Source organism: Maniola jurtina, chromosome 5, assembly GCF_905333055.1.
Source record: "Maniola jurtina chromosome 5, ilManJurt1.1, whole genome shotgun sequence".
In the NCBI taxonomy this organism is placed as follows: Eukaryota; Metazoa; Arthropoda; class Insecta; order Lepidoptera; family Nymphalidae; genus Maniola; species Maniola jurtina.
In genome coordinates, this window is record NC_060033.1 from 7,787,547 (window position 1) to 7,811,084 (window position 23,538).

Here is a 23,538-nt window from a genome sequence, read left to right on the forward strand (position 1 = left end):
CTCCACTTGGGTACGATAAGTAACCTTATCAGTGAAAGAATAAGTATAGATAGACCTACATGTGATAAACTGTCAAGTAAGAAACGTACCTACCTACCTCTGGGTATCTGTTGCTATTGGTTACTTCCTAAATATTTGAATTAAGTTAAGTGCCTTGTTGGTTTATTTCGGCAACGAATCATCAAACGTAAGATGCCAGGTTCCAGGGTTGGGCCTAAAAAGTACCTATTAGGGTTTTCTGTCAAGACATTCTACATAACACATGCTTCTGATCTTATAAAATGAACAAAAAGGGCAATTTGGAATAATATAATCGTAGGAAGATATCGAAATTGTAGAGCTTGAGATATCAACAATTAATTAATGATTGTTTGACGTGATGTATCCATGACTATCGAAAGATGACAGCTATCTTCATAAGTCTCGTTGCACTTCTAAGGAGGTTCTTCATAACACGGGAGTCGGGGAGTTGGGCAGTTGGCAGTGTTATGCCCCGGCTTGGAGATCACGGAAGCTGTTGAATTGCGATTGATCTCTTTTCGGCAAAGAGATTATCAATCATAGTACTACATACTTGATTATACGGTAAAGTTCGCGCTAGCTAAGCGCCTTTTGGTACAATTATATAGCACTAATAAACTCCACAGTTATAGCGTGGCTTACTGCGTATTCATTAGTTTTTCGTATCGTGACATAAACAACCGTTAGATGTCGCTCTTTATGAATATGCAGTGACCATCGAAGCTGAACGGTCTAAGGTTCACTAAGTTTGTAAACAAGCGTAGTAATACCACATCGTAGTTTATCGTCATTCCGTCAGATGTCGCTTCATGGTTTATTGTCAGAAGTTAACGGCGCTAAAGAGATTGTTTCGCGAATCATCACCCTAGCTGGTTCAGCCAGTTTCGATAAGACCTTACTTCATAGGATCATTTCTATAGTAAGCTCTTAACAAGACGCACACATCATGTGAGCCCAGTACAGGTCACGATGACGAGACGTGGCGCGGCGACCTGAGCGTGAGGCGGACGATGGTGGAAGCCGTCAGTCCTCGATGATCGTTCACTCCTCTCTTCGGAGAGGGGCGTGGGTCGCTGTCGCTTTCTGAGTGGCTTTTTTGAACCCCTTTTAATTTAATTATATTTTATACGCACATAGCTAATAGTATTAACTTGCAAGTAAATTCTTTTGTTTAAAGCTTAAATATGAAAAAAAAACAATTGAACGTAACAAATATAAAGTATTTTAATTAAAGCTTGACCCAAAGCTTTTTTAAATTATAAAGCACGTCTTCAAAAAAAGTAAACAAGTATTTTTTGTTTCGGACTTCAATTCCTTCAAAGAACTTATAACTTCAAGAATTTCGCATTCTTGGATCGGAATCATGGATCAGAAACGGAGGTTAGCAAAGTTCTTATCCAAAATGATCCATAGACTTATTTAAATGTCTAATGTCTTCATCTAAAGATTTTCATTTTTAACCAACTTCGAAAAAGGAGGTGGTTCTCAATTATTCGGCCCGTTTTTTTTAAATATATGTTTTTCGAGGTTACTGGACCGATTTGCAAATATATTTATTAAAATCTTAATACCATAATATTACTTAAGTCTATTTCATTTCAAAACTATTTTCCTCAGTTGATTTATTTATATCACTGTGACGTATGGTAATAATATTATTGTTGAGTAACACAATGATTTCAACTGTTACTATGAGGCGATGGACGTTATTAATTTAGGAAACTAAATTACAATCCAAAAATTTATCATTGAACTTCCATGCAAACCTTCAATTTCAAGGGCGTCCTTGACACAAGGCCGTGTCCTTCTTCCAAGGTTTTTACCTTGGCAAAGGACGCCACCTTGGCTGGAACCTTGGCTGCAAGGTTGGTGGCAAGGTTATAGACTTGCGTATTTCCGCGAATCATCGCCTATGACAGATAGCGAGTTACGTTGCTTGACGTAGTGTGTGACGTCATAAGCATAAATATTACGTGTTCTATTAATGAAACGTACTGTGAATTAATTTTAGATTTCCTTGATACATAAGCTTTACATTAATTCAACATTAAAACTATTGATTTCAGTTTTAAAAATAAATCAAAAACTAGATAAGTTAAAAATATGCAAAAACATCGACAACAGCAACTGCTGTAACCACTAATTGACTAGTGCTTAAATGATAAATAGAAGACTTTCTTTGAGATAAAAAGAAACAACAACAGAAAGATAACAATCGCAGTTTATTTCATAAACTCTCGACATTATTAAACAAACAACATAAACATTCAAAAATAAATACTTCTTTATGCTACGAACACATTGCAGGTAACTTTGAGATAAAAGATCACAATAACTTTAGATCTAGTGAGTACTAAATAATATTACAATATTGCTTGGTAAATAATTTATCTTACATTAACCAACACATGATAGAAAGTTGAAATTTTCTTATGAAATAAGCGTGTCTTGAAAAGACGTTGAATCTGGCTTTTAGTGTAGAAATTAGCAGATACAGAAAAGTCATAATTCATGAAGAATTGTTCTAAGAATTTCTCTTTGAGGAAATAATAATATAAATAGCCGATACGCGAGTCAAAAAGAAAGGGTCAGCATTTTGCATGGTAAAATTATTATACAATAAAATCTAATTAATTACAGAAAGAAATTAACTTATTATTGGCACTTAGATTATTCCTACTATCCACAAAATGTTCTGTAAATAATGGACTATTGAAATATATATATATATATATATATTTAATAACTAGTAAGCACTAAATAAATTAAAATACATAATTATTAAATAAATTACTAATTAAATTGCTCTTCATACTGTGAGAAATACCTAACTTCTTACGCAAATAAAATTTTATTTATAATGTCACTTAGGTTATAAGTATTAAATTGTTTTTATTTTATCACGGCATGACTTACCTGAGCCCATTCGAAAATGTGGTATTGCATGACTTTAGCACGGGACTGCGCTCGGGCGCTAACTAACGTCGTGCAATAATAAAAAAAACATTTTGTAAAATGGCATATATAAGTCACGGATAAGCGTCACGCAGGTTTAGCTATTAAATAATTTACGATAGGTATTCGTGACTTGAGAGTCTATTTATACACGGTGTATCACTCATGCTAACTCACGCTGTGAAATGCACCACATTTTAATAAATTAATAATAACACGAGATGTTTCTTGATGCCTTATTCCATCCAAACAGGTATCACTTTGGCTGTCCCGGTTTAAAATACTTCCTTTCTAAAGTTGAATCCGAACTGGTCGCATTTGACTCGTAGAATCCTTGCTAGTTGTGGCGGTCCGCAGTAGAACACCGTAACTTTTCCCTTGTTCTGTTCCTGAAGACGTTGAAATACTTTATCCCAGTTCGGACGTCCGGCGTTCGTTCGCGTCTTCAGCCCTGTTATTAGGTCACGCTTTTCCTGAAAATAAGAAATAATAAATTACTCATACTTAACCGCACCGCACACCACTGTAAGGAATTCCATCACAATAAATCTCCACAATAATGCTTACGGTGGCGTCTGGCACTTCGACATGTTACATTGCCACATTTTTTTTCACGCTCACGCAAATTATGAAACCAACTCCTATTCGGCAGCTTTACCACAAGTTTTCAATATGAGTTTATTCAAGGGGTAGTTCAACAAATTCCTGTAAGGTCGCCAACGTATTGGCGATTCCTCTGGTGCTGCGAATGTTCATGGGCGTCAGTAATCGCTTAACATCAGATAACCCACTTGTTTGATTGCTCGTTATGTAGTATGAAAAGAAATCATCATTATTTTCTGAATTCTCAACCCATCGCCAGCCCACTATTGAGCACGAGTATCCTCTCAGAATAAGGCGGATTTAGGCCATAGTCTATCACTATAGATTTACACACTTCTAATCCTGCATCCTCCATAATGTTCTCATTATGGAGAAATCTCAGGTATACAGGCTTCCTCACGATGTTTTTGTTCACCTTCATAACAAGTATAGCATACTACAGGAAAGGTAGATTATACCACTCACTTTTTCATGCAGCAAATCGAGAGCAAGTTGCAGCCCGACCGCCTTCATATCGCTCCTCTGCAAAGCGCTGGTGATGTACATGTGCATCTCAAGGAACCTCTCGCCGCCGGCTTCTGCTTGCTCTATCTCCAGCTGTGACAAGAGCGACACAAACCATTCGAAGGAACGTTGCTCGCGGTTGATCCAGAAGAAGTCCACCTGTGAACATAATATTTCATCAATATAACTTATGAAAAACAAATATTTGTAGGGTTCCATCAAAAGGAAAAACGGGCTTATAGGATCACTTTGTTGTCTGTCTGTCTGTCCGTCCGTCGTGTCTGTCAAGAAAACCTATGGGGTACTTCCCGCTGACCTACAGGTAGGTAGGTCTTATAGCACAAGTAGAGGTATAAATCCGAAAACCGTGAATTTGTGGTTACATCATTAAAAAAAAATTAAATGTGTTTCAATTTTCAAAGTAAGATAACTATACCAAGTGGGGTATCATATGAAAGGGCTAATACCTGTACATTCTAAAACAGATTTTTATTTATTTTATGCATAATAGTTTTCCATTTATCGTGCAAAATGTTGCAAAAAATAGCCGAGTACGGAACCCTCGGTGCGCGAGTCTGACTCGCACCGAGGCGCGAGGGTCGTAGTGAGCCGACCATGAGTTCACTATGATGATAATGATGATGTGTGTTTGCAATAAAGTATACAATCAACCAATCTCTTATAACCTCGATAGCTCAACGGTTAAAGAAGCGGACTGAAATCGGAAAGGTCGCCGGTTCAAACCCCACCCGTTGCTTTATTGTCGTACCTACTCCTATAATAGGCTTTACGCTTAATTGGATGGAAATATGAATATTAGATTACCTTTCTTAAGCTCATGCTGTTCTGTGGTAATTTAGTGGCGAACGTGTGGCTGCACTTAGGACAGGTAGCTCTGTTGCTCCAATAGCGGTACATTATGGACTGCAGGATGGACGCGAAGGGCGTAACTCCTATGCCGGCGGCTATGAGAGCAGCGTGTTGGGCTCTGAAGATGTGGGAAGATGCTGCACCATATGGACCATCCAGAAATATCTGTAATAAGTCTTACAATTCAATCACAGGAGCACAAGCGTCTGTTTGTCCAGAAATACATTATACTACAATAAAATTACCTACAAAGAGCAACCACCGAGTTTATTGCTGGTTCTCCTCAGTTGCATTTCGAACCAATGGTACTTACGCACATTTATTTGACGATTCAAAAGCATTAGTAACAGTTTATTTGAATAAAAAATCTTTCTATTTCTGTACAAGTTATCTCAATGCCAAAAATTTGCAAATATCATAAGGCTTAATGTATTAGAGCTAAGATTAGAACACTAGTTTTAAAAATTTATGTTTGTGTTGTCAAATCTTTGCTCGTTTGGTGCCGGAACACACCACCAGCCCCGTTTGAAGTAAACCGCAACAAATAGATACCGTAGAGCTTTGCAAAGAAGTTATTATAGTTCAACATACCTCTAACGGCTTCCCCACAGCATAGTGATCTGATACGTCGCTGCTGGTGCATTCGGATGGAGACTCAATATTGATACAAGGCTTGTCCGTTACTTCCACGTCGCGCTCTGAAGACAGGCTCTTTGATAGGCGACGTCTTGCTGAAAATTTTGTAAAAGTAGATAGTTAGTACTGTATTGCCCAAAAAACAGTTACTTTGGAAGCTTGTCAACTTTTGGTTAGGAACACAACTTGAAAAAATTGGATTTCGTAATAAACATGTCCTATCTGCCGATCCACACATGACCAGGCCAAACCCTTCTCATATTGAGAGGAGATCCGTGCTCTGTAGTGAGCCGGCGACGGGTTGATCATGATGATGATTAAGTTTTATCTAACTGAAAGCCATTTGTAGCTTTTGGATTTCAGTGAAGAGATTTATTTCATGCTTAACAAAATCATGGAACAAAAATACTTAGTGGCAGAAAATACAAAAAAAAAAAAATCAGGCAGAGATTATTCCTACACACGATATGATAATTCAACATGTCATTATCACGCCATTCATGCAGCTTGTTGTTTCTCTTGTTTGTTTCCAGTGTATAATAACGTTTTTTTGCTAGCATTCTGGTTACACCCTGTATAATGCTCCTGCTATCCATTGCTACTTCCGCTTCGCAACTTTTTTACTTTTATTCCGTTATAAGTTATCCCTTGACTGTTATCTCACCTGGTGGTAAGTGATGATGCAGTCTAAGATGGTAGTGGCGATTGGGCTTATCGGTTTTACACGGCATCGTACCGAAATGCTAGTCGGTAAATTAGTTAATTTTGGTCGTCTCTTACTCACCAATGCTCAGTATACTCTCGTTGGAGCGCCTCCTCTCTTCGCTGGGCGGTTTACAGGCGATGATGGTAGGCTTAGTGCGCATGTATCGGAAGCTGTGTGCGAGCGCGCGCGTCTGTGCATTCGCGCCGGCAAGCTTGCGCGCTCGACGTATTTCATACGTGGAGAAGCTGCGCGTGGACTCCGAGCGGTGGTAATCGTTCAGCCTGAGGTCAAATTGGGTTCTCAAAAAGCAGGCAACTAACCGCCTGCAGGCTTTCGAAATGTGGATATACAGGAAAATGCTCAAGATAACCTGGAACAGCTTTACACCGAACACCAAGGTACTGGAATTGGTTCATAAAGAGAGAGAACTCGTGTCCACCATCATGCGAAGGAAGCTCGCTTTCTTTGGGCATTTACAGAGAGGAGGACAATTCTCATTCCTAAGATTAGTGTTGAAAGGGAGAATTGCAGGCATAAGACCTCAAGGTCTCCAAAGACGCAAATGGTTGGATGATATAAGGGGGTGGACAGGGCTTATTACCCTAAATTGAAAGTGGCGGCTTTAAATAGAGGAGCTTTTCGGATGATGATCGCCAAACTTCGTTTCGAAGAAGGCACGCGCTGATGATGATGAGATCAAATTCAAAAACATTTAAAAAGTCCAACTTCCAGTCCTTTGAAGTTTTTTAATTTTTATAATATTATGTCAAGAGTCAGGATTCGCCACAGCGGACCACAGCCCGCTTCGGACGGCAGGGTCTTCTTTATTATTAAAAAGCTGGCAAGAAACTCTGCTTCAAAAAGGGAAAATGTATCCTGACTTACAATGCATACATAATAATGTATTCATTTTCTGTTAATCCAGCTTCTGCCCGCGGCATCCTCCGCATTGATATTTTTAATCCCGTAGAAACCCTTTTTACAGGGATAGAGATAGAAACACTTTTAGATTTGTAATTTTATTATTTGTATGGGTTTAAAAGAAGAATCCAGAGGTTTGATATAGTTACTCGTAATTTTGATTAACCTCTCTATGACTAAAATCAAAATTTGATTCATTCCTTCGACAAATTTAATCGATATAATAATAACTGGGTAATTACTTACGTTGGTGTCTTCTTGGTGTTATTTCGTACGTCAGGCATTGATCGAGATTTCTCTAAAAACTTCAGAGGAGACAGAAAGGGAGATCGAGGCAGTCGAGAAGGTGGTGGTAAGACTATGGACAAAAGGAGATACATATTTAAACACTATTTTAACAGATTCTAAAATAAGAATAAGAGAGAATTTCGTTACACACCTGACTAACAATAAAAAAATATACAAACAGTTTTTGGTAGAATATTGGGGGGTTTTCGATGACAAGTTAGCCCTTATCTATGGCGGCCCTTACACAGTCAATTTAAATCGCGATCAAGTAACTTTCATCGCGATCACAGATTGATGGATTGCGCTACAACATTACACGTTCAATCTCGATTTCGTCAGTCCGTGTTATCCTACCGCCGCGTGAACATGTGTTATCATGGATTTACATGAGGTTAACGCTGTAGTATCTCTTGTCTTAGCCCTAACTTTGAAGAAGAGGATTCGTAGAAGGCGCTGGGTTAAACAATTGTTACAGAAAAGAGAAGTGTATATACTCATTTAAATCTTTTTAAAGAAATACAACTAACTGCTGAAGATGATGATTACAAAAACTACTTCAGGATGGATGAAAATCTTTGAACGGGTTACTACACATGTTAACTCCATATAATAAAACTGACTGACGCGATCCTGCGTTTACACGTTCAATCTTGATCACGATCAGTGGATCGCGGTCTTGATTTCAAAATATCCAGATATTTTGTGATCAGATGCATCAATCCGTCAAACTACTCCGTACACTATCAATCTGGATGGCGATCATTGATTTAGATCGCGGATCGCGATCTAAATTGACTGTGTAAGGGCTGCCTATGACTTTTAACCTGGTGGTAAGTGATGGTGCATGCAGTTTAAGACGAATCGCATTCCACACCATCGCGTCTGAAAAAACGATACAATAGTGTGTTTGTGGGATATCCATACCAGTAAATCCATTATCAATTTCTTCGTCAATAGTGAAGGCCTCATTGGTGTATGACACAGGAGAGAAGTCGACGGAGCGTTTTTTCGCACTGCCTGCGGAACCCTTCCGTTTACTTTTGTTGCTCTGACCTGAAGCGCTGCGGGTCACCTTCCTGAAAATTCAACATAAATATAAACTATCCAGTAACATAATGCAAACGAAATACTTAATTTAAAAAAAAACGTAGCGATAAACTTATTAGTAGAAACTAATATAATTACTTAGGTAACCTACGTTCTTACGCGTATAACGTGGTGCATAGAATCTGTTCTCGCAAATAAGTAAGAAAGAAGATACAAAATACACGAGTCGAAGAGAAATCTATCTACGAGTTTGAGTAAGTAAGTACTTACTCTAAAATGCTGCAACTTTGCCAACTAAGCTCTTTTGCTTATTTGTATCGATTTGAAATTCGATTTTGAAAGAATTGTCAGAATCAGACCATTAGTTCCGGAGATTACTGTCTACAAACAAACTGACAAATTGTAACTGTTTATGATATTAATTTTTTTATACATGGCATAATATTGTTTATCAAAACTTTGAAAAGAGCAACCGCCCAGTTTCTTGCTGGTTTTTCTCGGTAGGAGAGGCATTCCGAGCCAGTGGTAGATGCTTTTGATGATTCAAACGTTACTTGTAAAATTGAATAAAATTATTTTGAATATTGAATTAGTATTATAGACAGGTGAATATTATGTGGCTCACTCGTGTATAACCTCGTTGCCATGCAGTCGCTCTTGTTCCTCTTCAAAGTAGGCGTACAGGCGGTTGGTCCACTCGCCCACGCCTCTGATGTGAAGCCAAATGTAATCTAAAAAGTTACTTCTAGTTACTAAAGAAACTACTTAGTTATTGCCGAAGCCTCTCCTAAACCAGGCAGACATGAGTCAATTTAGAAATTATGCATTGCATGTAACTGAAATAAAACTTGGGACCTCCCACTTAGAAGACTACTGAGCCAGAGGGTCATCAAAGCAGCTTCTTACCAACGATAAACATGCATTTAACAGACAGCAGGTCTATCATCACAGGCTCTTTCATTATCATCATCATATCAACCCTTAGCCGGCACACTACTGAACAAGGATGCCCTCTCAAAATGACTTCAGGACTGAGCCTATACTCTAGGCTGGTTCAGTGCAGAGTGGCAGACACACTCACTGTCACACCTTTGAGAACTTATAGAGAACTCTCAAGCTTGCAGATTTCCGCACGATATTTTCTTTCACTGTGATAATTATTGAATCATTTGAAACGAGGAGAGAGACATTTATTTAGAGCGAGGAACTGTGGTATGATAGTAATATGGTGTGGCATGGATTTGAAGGTAGACAAAAATGTTAAGCGAAGTTAACTGTTATTCTGAATTGGATAGAGCAAGTTTTGCATAAACACCTACATAGAATATGCTCAACTGAAATAGGCGTGAAAACGTGATCATAGATACATCATTCCTCGTTTCTCCTTACCTTCTTGATCTGGTGCACTGCTGATAGTAAAAGGATGCCACTCGTAGATTGCAATGGCAGGGATGTTAACGAACACGTAGTCGCCAGCGTGGAACTCGAACAGTGGTGGTCGCCGTATCACCAAATGTGTCACTCGGGATGGTAGTAATATTCCTGATGCTATATAGGTTTTTCCGCTTTCTGACCTATTAAAAGTAAAAGGTTTTTAAAGTAAAAGATTATCAGTGCACTGAAAAGAACTAAAACTTACTGATGAAACAAAACATATAACATATAATAGATATGAATCAAAACAAGACTATACTGTCATATCCAACTTCCCAACAAAAAAATCGAAACATTGGTATTACAAAGATTAGTCAAATACTCAAATTTTGCTAGTTACTATAAGTGTGGCTACTCTTGTATGAAGAAGTAATATCAGATCTGAATGAAGAAATACCTCATCCAAGCCAGTCTCAGGATACGCTCTATAATATAGACAGTGCCCGGTACAATGAACCATTTCCAAAAATTCGGCGCGTGAAGAATCAACAGGATCCAAAAGGGAATGTAGAGAAGATGGACAAAATAGAAAACCTGAAAATTAAACAAACAATTATTATGAGAACAAGACAATATGTAAATGCAAATAAGATACCTAAGTAAGAAGAATAATAAATCTGAGAACTTCCTTGGCACAGAGGTAGTCTTTGAAGTAGGAAAGGCTTAACTATTAACTAACTAGAAAGTGGCTGCGGTTCCAGGTTGAATCATTTTGCAAACTTTAATTTCTTTTTTTTTTATTTAGGGATTTACTAAGCACAAACATACTCCTTGCAGGTTAGCTCGCTTCCATTTTTAACCCCCGACCAAAAAAGAGGGGTGTTATAAGTTTGACGTGTGTATCTGTGTATCTGTGTGTCTGTGTATCTGTGTATCTGTGTATCTGTGTATCTGTGTATCTGTGTATCTGTCTGTGGCATCGTAGCGCCTAAACGAATGAACCGATTTTAATTTAGTTTTTTTTGTTTGAAAGGTGGCTTGATCGAGAGTGTTCTTAGCTATAATCTAAAAAATTGGTTCAGCCGTTTAAGAGTTATCAGCTCTTTTCTAGTTTTCTTGTAGAAAAGAAGGTTAGATGACCGTTAGGTTCATAATATTATGTCAATAGACAAATGTCAAGCTGTCAAGATGGACGTTGCCTAAATACATAATTATTTATTTGAAAATGATGTTTTGGAAAACTCAGATACTTTGGATCGTCGGGGGTGTTATAAATTTTTAATTTACACTTACAGATTAAATACATTATCATAAGGTGAGATCACAGTCAAAGATATCATAAACAAAAATAAATAAGTATAAAGATTCCTACCTCAAAACATCCTCCTTTTCTGAGCGCAGGTCTAGAAGACACACCGAGTACAAACAGTGCCACACATAACGCTATACCAGTGGGGTTGGCACACCCAGCGCAGAGGCCAAACAAACCCGGTCGAGTGGTACACACCCATTCAAACACAGTGTAATTGTTTGCGTTGAGTATTGGATCATTCACTACGATAAGACCTGCAAATCAAAAAAAATAATGCATTGACACGTAAATAATTTTCAAAGATTCATAGTCAGCGATGTCGTAATAAATTATACAACAGTAATTGATTTGATAAAGACAATGGTTGTTAAAGCAAGCAAAAGATTGAATTGCTTATATATTTTTCTTGAATGCACAAATATGACTGCAGCAGTTGTTTAAAAAACTTATAAAGGTGCCAATTTTAGCCTACAAACAGGGCCTTTCCGAACGATAGGTAGGTATACATTTTGTGACGCTAGACCCTTTCACAATCGATCAAGTTTGACTTCGAAAAATGCTATTATTAGTTAGATCTAAATATGACAAAAAAATCGCGATCTAGAAATACTTACTGAAGTTACTCAAATGCATTGCCGTGTGCCAAATACTGAAAAGAACAATTAGTACACCAGTCAGCTTGTGCAAATAGATGTGATAGTCCAACGGCAGAACGGAACCAAATCCACGTTCGCGTAATGCAGTAATACAGCGACGAAGCATGAGGACGAGTACCCAGGTGCAGTTGAAGTTTAGACATTGGCCTGAAATGTTTACACTTTAAGCGACTTTCAAAATGAATGCTAAAAATTATTGTAGCATGATCATAAATATGGTACGGCAATATTGGATGGCAAACTATAACAATTAACAGTTGATCAACAATGATTATACGAGAGGACTGATCGACGATCACTTCATGTTTACACTGAATTTACATATTTTACTAATTTTACTTTATTAATACAAATAGGGTTAACTAAAACTTAATTCACGTGGCCGTAAAAGAAAAGATCTCAATATTACTTACCACAAGCTCTAGCAAATATAACAAAGATATTCGATTCTCGATACTCCACAATCCTCGCCACAAACAGTCCTAAATTCACCATGAAGAAGACAAATAGGTAGCTAAGATAGACATAGTTATTCTTGAAGTATGGTAAAGAGAGTTGATAAGGCTTCATTTTTAATAGACGGTATCGAAGAGTTTTTGGTTCTGGTTTCGGATTCGGTGGTACCAACCATCGGTCTATGCTGGAACAGACAAAATTTTATCATTGTTGAGCACAAAAAATGATAAATTGGCTGTGGTCACTTGAAAAATCTGACTGCAATCTCAACTGTGGGGAGACGCTTCAGCTTGTTTACGAAATTCAAAAAATCAGGACCGAATCAATTGAAAAATAATAAAACCTCGCACCGGAAAATGTAATGTTGGAAGATTTCCCTACCAGGTGGATAGATGATATCAAACGAGTCGCAGGAAGTCGCTGAATAGAGGCGGCGCAAGATCGTGGTGTGTGGAAGTCGCTACAAGAAACCCATTCCCAGCAGTGAAAGTCTATCGGTTGATAATGATGATGAAAATTCCTTTCCTACTGGGACCTACTTACCACTTATGCTGAAAGCAGGCCAAAGAATTTGAAGGTACAGTATAAGATACCTTATAGACAGATTTTCCAATAACCCTCCGTGCTTATTCAACTGGTCTCTTAGAGCCTCGTAAGTAATGGCACCCCGTTGTTCCGTGTCAGCGTCCTCAAACATCGCACTGGTTAGATCCAATAACTGTTCGTCTGAAAACTGCATGCCATTTTCTTCCATGCATGCACGCATCACGTGCTGCAATTCACGGTGTTGAATTAGACCATCGCCTGGAAACATTCCTTACTTTTTCATACCTCTTATAATATTATAAAATGCGAATTATGTCTGTCTGTTACCTTGGTAAAATTTATCACGTTCAGATTCAGTTAAATCTACTGTTTATTCCTTATATTATACGGAAATATCTTAGTTCAGGTTAACAGTTTCGGGAATATAGAATAAGTTATACGCAAAGTGATGTCGTGTATCGCTGTTACCTACATAAAGAGTTAGGTGAACAAAATAATATGAAATAAAGTGATTTTTTAAGTCGTCATTTTCCATTTCTATCTTAGTCCCATTTTTGAGCCGCGCAAAGTAATAAAAATTCGCGTTGTCTTCGTGTTCGGTGAAAATTATTCTGTGGAAGCATTTTTATCAGACTGGATATCTTTTCAGAGTCGAAAAGATTCAAAGTGGCAGCAAACGCTACGTTCAGTTTTTAACACATGAAGCAAATTTTTAATAGTGTGGATACATCTTACCGCTAAAATACAAAGTGCGCTTTTGTTACTTGAAGAATATTATATGGGTGCCATATGGGTGCACCACAGATACTCGTACGTACCGTCCAAGTCATAAACTTTGAAGAGAAACCGAATTTTGTCTTCTGGGGTTTGTCTTCCAAACCTGTTCACGGCTGCAATGAACTCGTGATGCGATATTGTTCCAGAGTTATCTTCATCGAAGATTTGAAACACTCGTTCAGTGAAAAATGGCTGTGAAACACAAAGACATAATAAACATTTTGATATAAAATTTTGAAAAGCAAATTCTGTCAGAATAAGACTGTATACAGTGGAAATAAATAAGTGCTGGAAAATCAATATTAAACATGGTTATTTTAATGGAAAGAAATTAAAAAATAGTTAAAATGGGCATAATTCCGCCTTGTTGTTCCCCTTTTGGTTCTTTTTGTTGTTTTTAACCCTTATTGGTTTTTATCTTACTACTTTTTCCCTCTTATCTCACTTCTCTAAGTCGAGTTTTTGTTTTTCTATCTATGTAAATTCTATCTGTGAAAACTTGTTATTAGCTTTAGTTTTCTTCTGTTCTCATTTATTTACTTTTCCTGTAAGCTGTAAGTTTTCCGTGTAAAGTAAAATAAAATAAGATAAATTTAGTCATTGCAGAATACTTACATTTTTAGAGACAACGATTTTTTGAAATTGCTCCCTTGTTATCTCTTTCTGATCACCTACAGTCTGTCTGAAGAGCTGTTCTAGGCGATCTACGCTTGGTTTGTCGATGCCCATTCGTGGTCTACACAAAAAGATATTTTTATGGCTGACTCAAAAGCTGAGCAGGCTCTAAATTAGCAAATTTACATATTCATATTTACAAAAATAATGTATTACTTATGTACATTATTCTATAATGTAAAGTATTATTTAAATGATAAGAAAGCTTGGTAACGAGTTGCTTAACAGCTTTGATGGTTCTAATAAGTTAAGTGATTTTTTGAATTGGTGATAATAAAAAGGCTACCCGGCTGAATTCGTTGTGGGCTCTTCTCAGACCTGGGCGCGTTTGGAACCCTCCTAGCTTTAGTGTTAAGTCTACGTAATTAACTATCACCACTATATCATCTTACAAAAACAATTCTGACCATCAAAAGGTGTACAATAGTACCTACTTTGAATGAATGAGTTTGAATTAGGTAATTAGGCAATACTTTTGTCTGCCTATGTAACAATCAAAACAGACCTTGAGCTAGAAAGTGTGGAGAGGAACTCCATAATTTCATCCGCTGTTGCGCACCCGTCGCCGTCAGTGTCCACTACGCGCAAAAGTTTGTTAGTAACCTGCAAATCATGGTTAATTTTTTAATTAAAATAAACTTTAATTATTAAAAAATTATTTAAAAAAATAACTATTACTTAATTAAAATTAAATTATAGTGAAATTCCAGGAATAATAATTATAAAATATCTATGTACCATAAAAAACGGCGAAAACTTCGAAAGTGAATTAATACTACAAACCTGACATTAGCTAATCTGTGTAAAGTCAGACGAGAGAGAAAAAAGAAAGAAATTATCTTTTGTAAGCATTGCGCCAGATTTTTCCTGCTTAGTGGCGCCAGGTTTCCTAGTTCGCTCTGGATATGCGGCGAATGTGTTTATTTGTAAGGCTATTTGATGCTTCGTATTAATTTGTTCTTGTTCAGCATGATACTAAATTTATACCTAGTTACTTATTAAAAATAAAAATATTATTTCTTTAAAATGTAATATTTATTTACCACTTTGTTTTTCAAGATGTGCTGAAACGTGTCAAGTGTGATCACTCCATCTCCGCAAAGCACGTACGCTACGCTTTCTACTTGCTCCACGAAGTCTAGTTGTTTATCTTCTCTGAAAAATAGGTCATGTAGAATTATAATAGTCTACCCAAGTGGTTATAGGTATCTCGATATAGAAAAGGTTGAACCTTGATTTTTATTGAACAGACGAAGGAGTCAGTGCCACAACCCTCTATTTTCAAAGTTTCAGTTTCATATTCGGTAATCGGTAATAACCTGTTATAAAAAACCTTAGAGAATACATAAACAAAACAAGACGGTTATGTTTATTCGAAGGTACTTATAACTTACTATGCAGACTGATGGCCAGAGTTCATATTCATATTTCGTTCAATATTAATTATTTAGACATTTACTTACGTTAACCTCTGTTTCAGAAATTCGTACCAATCTTCCTGCACTAGTTGGTCTTGTCTTTCCACGTCGAATAGTCTGAATATTCTTTCCAATAGATCCTGGGACAAACAAGAAAATCACTCAAGAAACCACCAAACAATATGTAAGTATATCAGGTATAACACTAAGTATATCAGGAAAGTTATGAAAGGTATATCAACGAAAAAGTGACATAAGTACCCGCATTATAATAATACTCAACAAATAAGAAACTCGTTACAAAAAAAAAAAACAAAATTGCAATGAAAATTTTATAGATAGACTGTAATATGAATGTGAATGTTAATCTACCTACACTTTATAAATATAATTATGTTTCTTGCAGTTTTGATTTGAGTATTTAAAAACAGACAAGATGTTAATTTTTCGTTTTTTTTTCAAAGAATAAATTAGTCTATAATAATTATGCAATAAAAAGAGTGCGACATCTAGTGGTAGCGTCCGAAAATTAGTAAGTATTAGTGGGTCCATATGTAATTGATATGGCGCTGAGTTTCGTGCGCATGAACAATGCAGCGGCATCTCGCGGAATAGTTCAAAATAATTTCGTCTTGACACTTCAGTTTCAAAGCGTTATGCGCACTTTGCCCTAAAGTTATTTTAAGTTCTTCCGCAAGATATCGCTGCATCGTGTGTGACTATATTCATATGACGCTAAAGAGATTGTTTCGCAAAATATGACCTCAGCTGGTTCAGCCAGTTTTGATAAGACCTTACTTCATAGGATCATTTCTATAGTAAGCTCTTAACAAGACGCACACATCATGTGAGCCCAGTACAGGTCACGATGACGAGACGTGGCGCGGCGACCTGAGCGTGAGGCGGACGATGGTGGAAGCCGTCAGTCCTCGATGATCGTTCACTCCTCTCCTCGGAGGGGGGCGTGGGTCGCTGTCGCTTTCTGAGTGGCTTTTTGAACCCCTTTAAAATTATATTAGTAAAAAAAGATAATAATGATAATATTATCGTTGCTATCGTACCTGTGTCGGGAATAATGCACCCGATAAACTTTCAACTTTTGTAAAATAACTAAAGACTGGCCCTCACAGGCTCTCGCTCTATACCTAGTTCCATATAATTTGCATACGACAAAATCTTTTGTCCACTTTTTATCTTTTTACGTTCTTTACGTTTGTTAATTTTTGGAACCAATACAAATTCGAACTGGGGCTAGCGTGGCAGACGGCCTAACCGTGTTCGGGCGATGGAATGATCATGATGCTGATGACAAAATGACAAAAACTAACAAAGCCGAGACAGAGTACAATCTTCGATGAAGAATTTAAATTCTATATCGACGTGTCCAATACTAAGTAGGTAGGAATCCATTTATCATTCCCGCGACATTAGCAAAATGCAGTCCAGAGAATTATTGTCACGCTTAATTACCTCGTACTTAATTAATACACAGGAATCAGGACCAGTCACGCGAGCTGTAGGCTTGTCACAAACATGTCAAGCATCATACCGAAGTCCACGAATGACGCAATGGGCAATGGCGATGACAAGCGATCCCCAGCATCAAGATATCGATTACAAACTCCTATACTACCTACCTGTCTTGTTTTTTATGTAGCTATATACCTAAAGTGAAATGGCTATTATTATCTATTTCGCTTTTATGGGTACTAAATAATTATGAGGTCGGACGATGTGAATTGTGATGTATGGGAACATACAAGTCACAAAAAAAAGATACGGGCCAAATTGAGAATCGGCTCCTTTTTGGATGTCGGTTAAAAATAACAAATGTGCGATAGCATATTTTGTTGATACTCCAGCCGATTGCGCTAGTAGCAGGGTTGACCCGTGCCTTAATCGGTAACTGAAGAGGAGACTATTAATTTTCGCATTCTTCGGACAATATGGATCTATACACTTTAAAGTTTATAAGTAATAAAAGTAGGTAGGTACATAATTTCTAGTAATTTGTTAATAAATAGAATCTAGATGGTTAATTAATATAAGAAGGACTGTCGATTAGTGTGATATATCCGTCCTAGCCTCGTTTGATCGGTAGTTTAGGTTTGACTTGCTTAACGATCGTTTAGATTCTAAACGATCGTTAAGCAGGTGTTCCAAGCTGTGGTTCCAAACATCTAATAAAAATCATATTGATTACGCTGAATTTACATACAAACGATGTAATCTCTAATATAAGATACTGTACCGTTATTAATATAATCGCTTTAAATTGTAACATGCATGGAACGTTCATGTTGTTTGGGACACACTGCTGTAAAGAACATATTGTTAGTTATTACATTTTCGCTAGTCAATACACGGTTTTATGTAAATACCTATCAGGTTACCTAATGAATTTGTAAGTAATGTGATTTTTATTTACTCAAGTAAGTAAAGCTCTTCTGAATTGTTCACAATATATATTTGTCATTAGGTAGGTAGGTATAGTGAGGTAATGTGGTATAAGCTGTGCGTATAAGTAACAAGTAATAACAAAAATAATATGGCATAGGTATGCTTAATGACAAAAACGAAAGTCAACATAATAATTTTTCAATTGCAAAAGCTTTAAATTGACAAATTAACTCTGAGAAGAGACCCGTGCTCTGTAGTGAGCCGGCGATGGGTTGATCATGATGAAGCAAAAAGTAGTAACTTAGAACCGTGTGTCTCATACAGCTTATGCCACCAATAAATACTTAATTACTATCCAATATGTAGGTAATAACAGGGCGTGAGAAGCAAGCCAATCCCCTCGATAAATTACACTTCGGAAAATATTACTACCTTCAAGTGTTCTACTCGTAATAAGAGGTCTGTGTTAGCTGTTAATCAATCTTCAACCGATGCAGTTAAATAATTGCTGGTTGGTGCTTGTCTAATCATTAGACTTGCAACGAATATTCGGTTACTATTCGGTATTCGGCCTATTCGGCTGCTTTTATTATATTCGGCCGAATACCGAATACTTAAATAATATATTTTGTCGTAGAGAAATAATTGGTAAAATGAAAAATTAAAATCGATTGATTACGTATATATTCATATTTTCATTTCTGTTATATTCATTTAAGTAGTCATTGGTGCATAACACAGGTACATAATCATCTTCTGAATTGGAAAAATGGAGGATTCTATGTATTTGAATTATTGTGGTAATCAAAATTTAGAAGGGTAAGGTTCTCATTTCTTTTATAATCATTTATTAAGTAGTCGTTGGTACATAAAACAGGTACATAATTTAATCATTTTCTGTATTAAACAAGTTAAGAATTTTTCTATGCATTTGAATTATTTTCATAATCAAAATTTAGAAGGGAAGGTTATGGTGCAGAAAGACTAACTTTTCTGCATTTTTAGGAAGTAGTTTACTTCTTTTTTTCTCGTAGACCATCCCAACTTCAGAGCGATGAGTACATTAGAACAAAACAAAGGAGCGCGAAACAATCACGTCTGTGCAAGTTTTTGGCGCTAAAATCCAGCCGAATACTTTTGCCGAATATTCGGCTATTCGGTCAGGGGCCTCGCCGAATATTCGGTATTCGGTATACTGGCGAATATACTATTCGTTGCAAGTCTACTAACCATTGATTAAAAATATGAATTTGATGATTTTATCCACTGTTATAAACTGTATGCCATGCCACGAATTCGCGATAAATGTTGTGAAATATAATTTTACCGATTGGAAGATAGATTGTTTGTTTGATTGTACCTATATTGGGTTTCATTGTATATAAGTTCCTTGCGTCACTCTCTTATTACTGAGGATCGTGGCTCCTTTCTGATAACACCCTCCTGATAATGTTTTCCCAACGAAGCTTGTTCTCCGCCGTGTGATAAGCACAGTAGATGCCAGAGTCAAGCTGTCTTGTTGGGCAAGTCCGCGTGGCCTTCTTCTCTTCGATCTTCCCTGTTAGCATGCGCTTTTCTATGCTTGTCGCATCTTTCATGGCTATGAGATGTACTCGAATGTTTTCCAAAGACATACAATATTAATATTATAACAGATAGCCGAATTTTTACGTCTAGCGTTGTGAATAAGCTCACCAGTAATTAAAGCACACCGAATTATGTAAATCGAGTTGAACTCTTGATTTGTATGTAGCGTCAAAACTACACCTGTTCCACCGGATACAAGTATCCGTCTAAAATCTACTTTGATGATGGCAACATCCGTTGATACGTTTAATTCGTTTGAATATTGGCGACACCACGGATTAAATTGTACCAAGTTTCACAGGTAATTACGTTTCACCAACGTGTCTTATCCGAGCGTAAATTTGATATTCAGACAGGTTTTCAATACAAAAACTGTCATTACGCCCAATTTATTCCTCGGTTAAACGTCATTCTACGTTGCGTTGGTGAAATCGGCACTAGTTAGTATAATTTAAATCAAAGATACTTGTTATAATAAAACTGCAGATAGGTAAAACTCATTAGTTTAATCGTATATTTCTAAAAAAAAAACCGGCCAAGTGCGAGTCAGATTCGCGCACTGAGGTTTCCGTACTCGGGTATTTTTTCCATTTTACACGATAAATCAAACATAGTCACACTAATATTATAAAGGCGAAAGTTTGTATGTGTGTGTGTGTGTGTGTGTGGGTGTGTGTGTGTGTATTTGTTACTCCTTCACGCAAAAACTATTAGACGGATTTGGCTGAAATTTGGAATTGAGATAGATAATATTCTGGATTAGCACATAGGCTACTTTTTATCCCGGAAAATCAAAGAGTTCCCACGGGATTTCGAAAAACCTAAATCCACGCGGACGAAGTCGCGGGCGTTAGCTAGTAGTTACATAAAAAGAAATAAAATATTGTTTTAGGATGTATAGATAAAAGCCCTTTCATATGATACCCCACTTGGTTATCTTCTTTTGTAAATTGAAACACTTTTCAGTTTTTTTTTAAATGATCCAACAAAGTGATCCTATAAGGGTTCCGTTTTTCCTTTTGAGGTACGGAACCCTAAAAATGAAGACGAATTCGTGCGATTGTGTGTGTGAGTGTGTTCTTTGTTACTACAGAGTCCTAAAATCGCAGGTGCATCAACCTTGAAACGTAGGTACCAAGTTAAAGCTCAGAGTGTCACTATGATTTGCTCGCATGTTCATAGGTGTGATGTAAAGATAAGCCTTCACACTGATTGCTCCATGATCAATGACACTAAGCCGAGACAATACTGCACCAAGTGTTGTAATCAATTTCATTTTAAAATACACGACGACGTAGACTTGCGACAGTCTAGTCGATTGCATCAGGAGCTGATTGGGTGCAGCGACCACCAGAGCCGAAAAGGCCAAGAAACGCAAATATGAAAACCTCGATGGGAGCCTTTGTTTATTTGTGGCGTGGAGATTTTGGAAACGTGAGGCCCTGGGGCTTTAGCTCTTTTTGAGGAGATTTCAAAAAGGGTTATCGAGTCAACCAGGGACCTATGTGCTGGCAGCTACCTTGGACAAATAATTAGTTTGACCTTCCAAAGGGGCAATGCTGCCAGTATCCTAGGTATACTGTAATCTAGGCTAATATATGTTGTTATAGCAGCAAAAGAAATACACGTTTTGTGAAAATTTCAACTTTGTACCTATTACGGTTCTTGAGATACAGCCCACTGACAGATAGACAGACGGACGACGGAGAGGCGGACAGCGGAGGGTTACTAAATAGGGTCCCGTTGGCACCCTACGGGTACGAAACCCTAACAGTTGGAGCGCCTTACTAATATTCTTAAAAGCTATGTCGTATCGTTAGTCTACGCTCCGTTCGAGCCTTCGAGGTTAATCTGTCGGTCACGCTCGACACATTAAACTATGTACCTACTGTACAATATGCATAATCTAATATAGTTAATCCAACTAAAATAAACACATAATATTACAATTTATTAAAAAACGTTACTCATTCCTTACATGTTTACGATAATTACTATTTAATTTGTGTTCACTGGAGAATTAATTGCCATCACCCAGACACGATTTTATAGTAAAAAAAATAATTTTGCTAAAAACTAAAAAGTTTGTGTAATTAAAACTTATTGATCTTTAATTAAGAAGAACGCCATCTTGTATCTACGTTATTAATTATTTATTTATTTTCCCAAAATTATAATGCGTAAGTAACAGGTAGGTACACACCGGCAGAATGGAGTTGTGCCGAAGCACGTCTAAATTAAGTGATCTTAATTAATTTTGTTTTTACTCAGATGTGTACAAATTAGCCCTTGATTGCATTTTCACCTAGCGATAAGTGATGCCGTCTAAGATGGAAGCGGGCTAACCTGGAAGGAGTATAGCAGTCTTCATACTCCTTTGATTTCTAAACGGCATCGTACCGGAACGCTAAACCGCTTGGCGGTACGGCTTTGCCAGTAGGGTGGTAACTAGCTACAGCCGAAGCCTCTCATAAGACGCACTCTTACTCTTCTTGTGGTTCTGATGACTCTTGCCTTTCCTTTAAGTCTGCTCAGGACAGGACAGTAGGTACGTTTTCTCTCAGTATTGTTTTATTTTGAAAGTTGCCGAGTTCAAGAGCTAACTTGATTAAACCTTTGATTCGCTCTGCTTTATAAATCAAGGATTACAGTCTGGTCCAGTCTTTTTGTTGTTTTAAAACGACCATTACGTGAATGGGCTATGGTAAGTTTATGCTCTTTTTATTTCCAATTAAAATACCAACAAACGTTGTGAAACATCAATCAATCACAGGTTGCCAGTAGTCAGGTACTGACATGAAATATTTGCTCCGCTATCACTAGACTGATTCATTGTGTTCAAACATAAATCACGATTCATTGTGTAGAATCATAAATCAGCGATTCATTTCGCTCGAAGTATAAATCAATAGGCAAATCGGAGACAGCGCAATGCATTTACCTATTCCATTGCACTCTTTTGCTATTATGGAGAACATGATGCTATATCGGCTATCCTAGCCGCTACCTTGCCAGTACTTGGGTTGCGTGACTTAAATCGACCACTTATGATAGCACTGATGAATACTAAACTCCAAAGTTTAGAACATCGGCGTAAAGTTGCCAGTCTATCGGTATTCTACAGGATATATTTCGGAGAGTGTGCACAAGAACTCTTTGACCTGGTTCCTCCTTCACCTTTCTACCATCGTACTGCCAGGCATCGTCAAGGTCTGCATCCGTACGTAGTCGAAATTCCTCGAACACGTACGAAACGATTTGCTTCCTCTTTCCTAATTCGAACCGCTAGGATATGGAACGCCCTTCCGGCGTCAGTTTTCCCTTCCACCTATAATATGGGTACCTTCAAGTCAAGAGTGAATAGGCAACTTCTAGGCAAGCGCGCTCCATCTTAGGCTGCATCATCACTTGCTAGCAGGTCTGATTGCAGCCAAGCGCTAGTCTATATAATTAAAAAAAAAAAAAAATATTTTGTCAGGTCACTACCACCAGTTAGGAGAACAAATTCTTTCAACGCTGCGTTTTCCGGTACGAGGTGCCATTCCAGCACTAATCGGCTTTTCGAACTATATGCCCTGCCCATTGCCTGAGGTACCTATGTCAATTAGATACTCTGGTTCTCCTACTACGGATCTCCTCAATTCTGATTTCACGTAGGTAGTAGAGTGACTCTAAGCTTTATGATGATTTTGGTATGAGGCCCAATAAATCATCATAAAGCTTAGAGTCACTCAGCGAGCGATGGAAAGAGCTATGCTTGGAGTAGATAGCGACCATGTCTCGGAT

At 37.4% G+C, this 23,538-nt stretch overlaps 1 protein-coding gene, 1 long non-coding RNA gene and 2 other non-coding genes across 5 annotated transcripts in view; 3 read left to right on the plus strand and 1 right to left on the minus strand.

Annotated features, from left to right (window-relative positions):
- Positions 1-910: 910 nt before the first annotated feature.
- On the plus strand, positions 911-1,113 carry LOC123865828. The gene has a single exon (XR_006796052.1). It is a non-coding gene; the product is annotated as a small nucleolar RNA U3 (small nucleolar RNA).
- A 1,111-nt stretch (positions 1,114-2,224) lies between these two features.
- Positions 2,225-23,538, minus strand: part of LOC123865695 (NADPH oxidase 5) — a 39,034-nt gene continuing 17,720 nt past the window's right edge. The window contains exons 1-20 of one of the 2 annotated variants that reach the window (XM_045906902.1): positions 16,027-16,047; positions 15,811-15,905; positions 15,391-15,502; positions 14,853-14,950; positions 14,288-14,408; positions 13,714-13,864; positions 12,943-13,153; positions 12,307-12,533; positions 11,852-12,040; positions 11,298-11,491; positions 10,383-10,519; positions 9,941-10,125; positions 9,177-9,282; positions 8,429-8,580; positions 7,463-7,574; positions 6,374-6,576; positions 5,545-5,684; positions 4,909-5,118; positions 4,045-4,242; positions 2,225-3,449 (exon numbers count right to left, since the gene is read on the minus strand). In XM_045906902.1, the coding sequence (XP_045762858.1) occupies positions 3,252-3,449; positions 4,045-4,242; positions 4,909-5,118; positions 5,545-5,684; positions 6,374-6,576; positions 7,463-7,574; positions 8,429-8,580; positions 9,177-9,282; positions 9,941-10,125; positions 10,383-10,519; positions 11,298-11,491; positions 11,852-12,040; positions 12,307-12,533; positions 12,943-13,153; positions 13,714-13,864; positions 14,288-14,408; positions 14,853-14,950; positions 15,391-15,502; positions 15,811-15,905; positions 16,027-16,032 (3,045 nt within the window). In that variant the 5' untranslated portion in view covers positions 16,033-16,047 and the 3' untranslated portion in view covers positions 2,225-3,251. Of the gene's footprint in view, positions 3,450-4,044; positions 4,243-4,908; positions 5,119-5,544; positions 5,685-6,373; positions 6,577-7,462; positions 7,575-8,428; positions 8,581-9,176; positions 9,283-9,940; positions 10,126-10,382; positions 10,520-11,297; positions 11,492-11,851; positions 12,041-12,306; positions 12,534-12,942; positions 13,154-13,713; positions 13,865-14,287; positions 14,409-14,852; positions 14,951-15,390; positions 15,503-15,810; positions 15,906-16,026; positions 16,048-23,538 lie in introns of those variants that run through there. The other variant, XM_045906900.1, reaches the window with a different exon arrangement.
- LOC123865702 lies at positions 6,206-22,117 on the plus strand. Its single transcript, XR_006796028.1, has 3 exons — positions 6,206-6,284; positions 18,981-18,984; positions 22,090-22,117. It is a non-coding gene; the product is annotated as an uncharacterized LOC123865702 (long non-coding RNA).
- LOC123865829 lies at positions 16,554-16,756 on the plus strand. The gene has a single exon (XR_006796053.1). It is a non-coding gene; the product is annotated as a small nucleolar RNA U3 (small nucleolar RNA).